At 51.8% G+C, this 7,228-nt stretch overlaps 1 protein-coding gene across 1 annotated transcript; it reads right to left on the reverse strand.

Annotated features, from left to right (window-relative positions):
- Positions 1–695: 695 nt before the first annotated feature.
- Positions 696–4,970, reverse strand: LOC307202319 (interleukin-25-like). The gene is made up of 3 exons (XM_079952203.1): positions 3,935–4,970; positions 1,980–2,221; positions 696–1,343 (listed from the first exon to the last, which is right to left on the reverse strand). Exons 1-3 carry the CDS (start codon positions 3,950–3,952, stop codon positions 1,076–1,078), a joined length of 528 nt encoding a protein of 175 aa, XP_079808329.1. The 5' UTR covers positions 3,953–4,970; the 3' UTR covers positions 696–1,075.
- Between the last annotated feature and the right edge of the window lie 2,258 nt (positions 4,971–7,228).

Consider the following 7,228-nt stretch of genomic DNA (forward strand, 5'->3'; position numbering starts at 1 on the left):
GGATTAAAAAGGCAAGACACATTTTACTGTCTTTAGAATGTTTTATTGATTTTTTTAAAAAAAATAAGGCAAGATGGTTAAGTTTCTTTGAGACAGCAGACAAAAGACAGCGGATTTTAGTGCAAGCGTACAAATAGTTGAGAAATGATCCTGACCTATAAATGTGGGCATTGCTAGCTATGGGGATGAGCGGAGGGTCACACACACAAGCCAGGATAGGGGATGGCAAGGCTAATCAGGGGATATTCTTCTGTAACAAGTTGCTCCTGCAACAATTCATGCGTGAACATTTCCCCCATTGCCATTTTCTTTGCCTCTCGCTAACTTTATTCTCTGATGTCACTTAGAGTTGCCAGCTTTTTCTGTGGACCCTGCTCCTATGTCTTTAGAAGTATCTGGCCAGATGTAGCGATATTTAGTGGGTGGCCAACTTTTTTTCCTTGCGAATGCTCCTCTACTTCTAACAGAAAATTTGCAGCTAAGCACACGTTAGAAGGCAGAGGAGCATTTGCAGGCGAAAAAGTTGACTCCCGACTTTTGGCAGAGTGGGCAAACTGCAGTAAGAGAGAGACAAGGATTTACTTAATCCGGGTTGATCTGCAATAGAATCCAATATCCCCCAATTGATATATCTGAGTGTGTTATATATCTGAGTCGCTTTCTCCCTGTATGGTCTACACTACAAAGCCCAACCATCTCTAGGATACGCTGTCCTGACAGCCCCCAAAGGGCCCAGAGGGGGCCGGGATTCGGCAACAGCGCCAGAAATGCCATCCCCGATCTCTGTTCCTTATTGATGCTGTTCCAGCTGGTCCTCAGCGACCTTTGGGGGAAGCCAAAGATTTGAATCCGAGTTCAACCGGTCAGTTGAGGGAGCTTTTCCTTTTCACTGCAATTAATTCTGAAGTTAGAAATGAGCAAAGAGACAGTGAGGTTCTGGTGTACCCAGGTCCTGTGGGTGGACATGCGGGTGGCAGCCTGTGAGGGAAATGAACTCTGCACATGTTCAGAGGCTCCCTCCCTCTGAATGCCATCCACGGTTCTGCTCTGGGGATCGCCTTCCCGCTTCGAAGCCTCACTGTGTGGCCACACAGGTGCAGGCCACCGGCAAAGGATATTTCTGCCGCTCAAGGTAGAAGGACCTGTTGACATTCGCACAAGGCCTCCGATAGTAGACTGTCATGTCAGCAAAGATTGGGACGGACACCCCGTTTCCCTCCTTCTGGACGAAGGTCTTTTGGGTGGCATTTTCCACAGGGTTCCTCAAGGAGACGCAGGAATCTTGGCAGATACACTGGGCTTTCCAGAGGAGTCGAGGGTAGCGGGAATCCTCAATGTCTTCCCTGGGGGAGGGAACAGAAAGGACGGGTCTGTCTTTGAGCCATTTAGGAAAGGATGGTGGTCTGATGGGGGAATGCACTGGGAAGCTGGTTGCGGAGCAAAGGGGGAAATAAAATAAAATAGTGTGGAATGAGGAGCTTTGGGGGACTAATGCTGGTTTAGATTAGCCTTCCCCAACCCGGTGCCCTCCAGATATCTTGGAAAGGAACTCCAGTCACCTCTGAAACTGGTCTGACTGGAAGGGACCCTGAGGAGCAACCAGTCCCTGCAAAGCAGGAATATGCAGCTCTCCCATTCGGGGATCAAAGCTGCAACCTCGGCCCCCTCAGCCCCCTGCTCTGACCAGCTGAGCTGTCTGGGAAATCTAGAGGGCATTGTTGTTGGTGCCTGGCAGGGCCAAAGGGGTGCCTCTTTCTTTCCAGTGGGTGGGGCAGCAATAAAACTGCAAGCACATTTGGAAAGCTAAGCAGGGTCCGGTATGGTTTCAAAATGGATGGGAGACCACACTTTAAGATTCCTGCATTGCAGGGAGAGGGGTGGACTAGAGGACCCTGGGGGTCCCTTCCAACTCTACGATTCTATGAAAATGGGACGGATAACGGGGCAGAGCAATAAAAGGTACGGTTCTTCTCTCTTACACATATCGCCAAGGAGAACTGGAGGCCCTGTTCTTTACACCAGGAATCGAGCGGCAGTCATCAGAGGAAGACACGGACCGGGAGGAACGGGCAGACTGGGTGGACTGGGCGGACTGGAAGGAATGGGTGGTGAGTTTCTTCACGACTTCATTGAGTGTCGTCTCTTCACAACAGTTGGAGGAGGACATGCATTGGAAGGCCTGGCTGGCCACCAACGTCGAGAGCAGGAAGCACATCGCAGCCTAGAGGAAGGAAGGAAGGAAGGAAGGAAGGAGGGAGGGAGGGCAAGAGAGGGCAGGGTCACAACTGGTCATGGTGGAACAGCCCAAACAGGACTGCTCCAAATATTATCTTGTCTTAAAGAGAAATCTAGCAGCCCATTCCCCCTCCCCCCTTTTCCACGCAATCTTCCCAAGTTGGAGTATTCTATTCCCAGAATAAAGTGGGCAGGGATCTCTCCAAAAACCTGCCTGCAAAATTGGCAGAATCAAGTGGTAGAGTCTTTCCTGGACTGTGTCATTGCAAACTGCCGGCAGGGATGGTGCACATTTTTGTAAAATAGAATAATTTATAATTTATCTATATAGATATACAGATATAGATACACACGTAAAATTTAAGCTGTGTTTTATGTGCATTTCCCCCCCCACACACCACTTGGAGCTCTTTGATGAAGCTGCTTGTCAATCTTGCTAAGTAAATGCGTGAAGAAGACAACAGCCGCAACTTCCTTGCACATCAAAACCTAGCATATAAGGAACAAGGCTGAGTTAGTCCTATTTCCCTGACATTCACTGACTTTTTTTTACATTTAGGGTGCTCACCCCTTAGTGTGGGGGATTTCAGACTCACAGCCCAGCCATTTGTCCCCCAGTTGGAAATCTCATGTCCCACAGTCGGGACAATGCTTGTTGCCCTTGGGACAAAGTGGCCTTTGCTCTCCCCCCTCTTTTTCTAGCTCACCTCACTGAGCCAGGGAGCAAAGTGGGGCAGCCCCACACAGGCGCTAGACCGAGTGAACTGAGAGTGGATATTCATTCCCGTCTCCAAAATACAGGGATCAATATGGCTGCTGTGACCCTAGTCCCACCTCACGCCTACCAAGTTTCCAGACGGACAGAAATTAAACAGATGAGGAGTCAATGAATAATATAGAGCACAACAAATGATCAATAATCAGATTCCATTTAGATCGGGTGATTCCATTTAGATCGGCTAGACTACAACACCCATCATCCCTGACCACTGGTCCTGCTTCCTAGGGATGATGGGAGTTGTAGTCCAACAACAGTGGAGACCCAAGTTTGAGAAACGCTAGCCTGGGAGTCATCGCAGAAAGGAAACTTGAGAAAGGTGGACAAGGTGATAAATCAAGGGGTTGCCCTCCAGGTATATTTACAGCTACCACTCTCACCAGTCCCAGCCAACTTGGTCCATATGAGGAATGGTGGGGAGGAGGCGTTAAAAATAATTCCCCACACTCCACAAGATGTCCGAAGGCCACGGTCTGACGTGGCTTTGACAGGGGGATCAGGCGAAGCCGTGGCGGAGGAGGGAAGGCCCTTGGACAGCTCTCAGCCTTAATGACAAAAATGGAACCTCCAAGCCCAGTAGCACTCTACCTCTGAATAGCAGCTACTGGCAAGGAAGAGCGGGAGGGGGCTGGGCCTCCGAGTACCTCAGAAAGATCATCTGGTTGCCCCCTCTCAGAAGCCGAACGGACCTCCGCTTGAATCCAAGAAGACCCTACTTAGGTTCTTATGAGAGAGGGTTGAAGGTTTTGAGCATGGGGGCTATTCATCTGTTATTATGCTTGGAAGTCAACAGCACAATTCATAGCGCCCCAAACATCTCTGGGAACTAGCAGCAGAACCCAAAGGGCCTCCCTGTGGACCCTGCTTCAGCCTTCCCCCTGCCCCTTCCCTCCGTGTAAGGAGCAGGATTGGTGCACTTACCAGCTGAGTCTTCTCCATGTCAGATCTCCGGGAGCAGGACCTCGTGTCTGTAGACGGCTCAGGGAACTGCTGTCACTCTGAGCCTCGGGATCCCTATTTTATCGCCTGCAAGATTCCATTCATTTATTCCATGCAAATTTTGGAATAATAAAAAAAGAACTGAGCACCTATTTCCTGAACGTATAATCAATGTCTCTTTTGTGTACCTTATGCTGGATGGGTAATAGAAGGTGCCCCCCAGGATCAAGGGGGCATCAAGCCCAGTGCGATATTAGCACCTGAGAAAATTGAATTTGCCTTCCTTCCTTCCTTCCTTCCTTCCTTCCAAGATGGGATTAACTTTCAAATTGCACGACTTTTCCACCTATTCATAACTTGATTTGACTTTTTACAGATTAAATCTTCGGGTCCAGACATTTGACCCACAAGCACCCAGGAGTTTGTGCCATGAGCTCAATAAGGATGGAGAAATTCTCGCTTGGAGCATCCTCTCTAGAACAAACGCACCTTGCAATTTCTCTGAGAAGACCAGAGGAGCCCTCTTGGATCAGGACCGATTGCCCAGCGTCCGTCTGTTGTGCTCAGGTCCTGTTTGCCTGCTTCCCTTTGGGACATCTGATTGGCCAGTGTGAGAACAGGATGATGGAGCAGGCAGGCCCTCGGCCTCATCCAGACGGACTCGTCTTATTGAACTCTGAATCCAGAGTCTTTCCCCTGAGAGCGGACACTACTCAAGAAAACCCAAGATGAGCCATGAGAGTGCGAGTTCTTCCCTGTCGGCTCCTCCCTGCTAAATAGCATTCAGAGAAGATAGACTGCCCCTGACCATGGAGGTTCTCTCTGGTGCTCCACAGCTTGCTGCAAGGCTCTCCCTCAAAGGGCTGTTGCACCAGCACTGAGCAATGGGGGCTGAGAACGTTTAATGCCCCCTCTCTTCTTGGAAGCGCATGGAGTCATGGACTGGGGAATAGCTTCATGGGGTCGAGAGCGAGCCAGCAGTAGATCACAGTGTGCTTGTTCCAGTTCACTCTTCATTCGCAAAAGTATCTTCTGCAGAGGGGTGTCAGGCCTCGTGAGCACAGCGACGCCTCTCTGGCAGGTCTTGCCTCCAGGAAGCAGCGCTGAGACTGAGGGATCCTGCCTCCCCACAGCTGCCAATTTCCCCTCCTGTCCAGGGCTACCCCCTAGCAATCCGAGACTGCGCCAGCGTGAAGCCAACCTCTGCTCCGCCCTTTTCATGCCTCTACTGGCTCCAGGAGACCAGGTGGAGAGGAGCTTGTTGCAGGAGGCGGAGGAGACATCCAGGACTCTGTACCAGTCTGACCCCTCTCTGCCTCTTGGCCTCCCTTCTCTCCTGCTTCAGCTTCTGCCAGACTCTCCCCACTCGCTAAACCCTGTTGCCTCTTCCGTCCCTGACACCTTCCCCGCCCCACAGTCTTCTCCCTCCGACTGCTGATCCTCAGGCTGTGAGCCATCTTCCCTTGGGGGTTTCCCAGCTGCTTCCTCCCACCATTCCTCTGGGGCCACCCAGTCCATTACAATGGGGTTGGCCCCCCAGCTGGGCCAGGAGGAGGGGGCCCTGCAACCTGGAAGTGTGTGGCTAGCCTTGACCTTCGCCCAGCCCCTCTGGGTCCCTGGCATCTCAGCTCCCAGGGGTGGCAGCACACCAGCCAGACCCCACGGCCTCCGGAAAGATCTAGATGCTGAGCTCAGGAGCCGAGCTGCCCCCCGTCCACCTGCTCGGTCCAGAGTCCACCCCCTCCTGGTTCTGGCAGAGAGCCCAGGCCGTGTGGTCAAGGTGTGGTCTTGGCGGAGGGATGTCCCCTCAGGCAAGCAGTTGGATGCGTGGGCAGCCATGTTGATCTTTGGCCTGGGCTCTCCTGGTGGTTATGAAAATTCGGAAAGCTCTTTTGTTTTTCTAGGATTCCCTCCGCCAAAGGTGCTTCTCAGAAGGCTGCTGGCCCTTCCCTGAAAGATAAGGCGGCTGTCCCTGAGTCACTCAGTCAAATGAGGAGCTGCGGCAGGGAGGGTTGACCCCCGTGAGACACCGTCGCTGCACATCACCCCAAAGCGGCTATAATCAGGGGGTACCTTCTTTGTACACCACAGCTGAACCCCAGGACCTCCCTTTTCTGATCTCCAGGCCTCAGCGGCGACCCGTTTTTCCTCTGCCCTGAGTGAGGCTTCTCCTCTGCTGCCTTTCTCCTTTGCTCAATGCCACGAGAGGCTGCAAAACACAGGGGAACCTTCCTCAGCCAGGACAGGGCTACATCGCTCGTTGCATATTAAAATGCCGTCATGTTGGAAACGTATAGAAATATTAGTGAATTTCAGTGGCGTGCAGGAATCGTGAATGGCCTGGTGGCAGCAGAAGGGCAGGCAGCATGCAGACATGCAGGCCCTGCAGGGATGGCGTGCAATGTTGGAAACACCCCCCGACACTTCTGGGGCCCAGCAAGTGGGGGCCACACAGGGGGGATGCAGGAGAAGGGTTCAGTTATTCTGGAGGACCAGGAACGCCATGCAGGGACACAGCACAACATCCCTGCCACGCAAGGGCGAAAGCATCTCGCAAGGGAAGCAGATCTGCTGGAAGAAACACAGCAAGAGGGAACTGGGGGTGGGGGGTTAAGCCCCAGGAAGCGGAGAGGGCTGCTAAAAGGCAGAGCTGACTTTTGGGGGGGATGGCGAGTTGTCTGCCAATGATAACAATGTTTCTTCTTGCTCTGCTACAGCACAGAGCCATTTCCTTTGTTCCCTTGAGGATCCATCCTTAGGCCATTTCCTCACCTGAAAGGTAGCCTGGCTATTCCACGAATTGAACCTGTGCAGTATCCTGGAATTAGAAGGGGGTTCAGGCACACAGCCTACCCCTGCCCAAACTCACAATAATACATACTGCCCCCCCCCCACTCCCCTGCCTCTTTTCCTCCTCCTCACCATCCCATAATTCCTGTCTGTCCATCCCTCATTCAAATTATGTCCTAGTCGAAGCTGGAGGAAAATATTTACGTTAACAACCACACGACCCATTTTTTTATGTGTCACCAAGGCATTTCTGCAGAAAGGGTGGATCAGGTGAGGGGATGCCCTTTCCCCAGGTACACCTACTCGCCAGAGATTTCCTCCTGTCTCCCAGGGACACCTGTTTCGCTTTGTTTCGGAGATAAATCCCAGCCAGCTTTCCATGGCTATTGCAGGAGATTTGCATCTCTGAGGTTTTGACCGGCAGGAAAATGCCTGCGATAATACGATGGGTAACCATAGCAAAGTAAACAGAGTGGGAATCCCAGG

Source organism: Podarcis cretensis (genome assembly GCF_951804945.1).
Source record: "Podarcis cretensis genome assembly, chromosome: 13".
NCBI classification, from domain to species: Eukaryota; Metazoa; Chordata; class Lepidosauria; order Squamata; family Lacertidae; genus Podarcis; species Podarcis cretensis.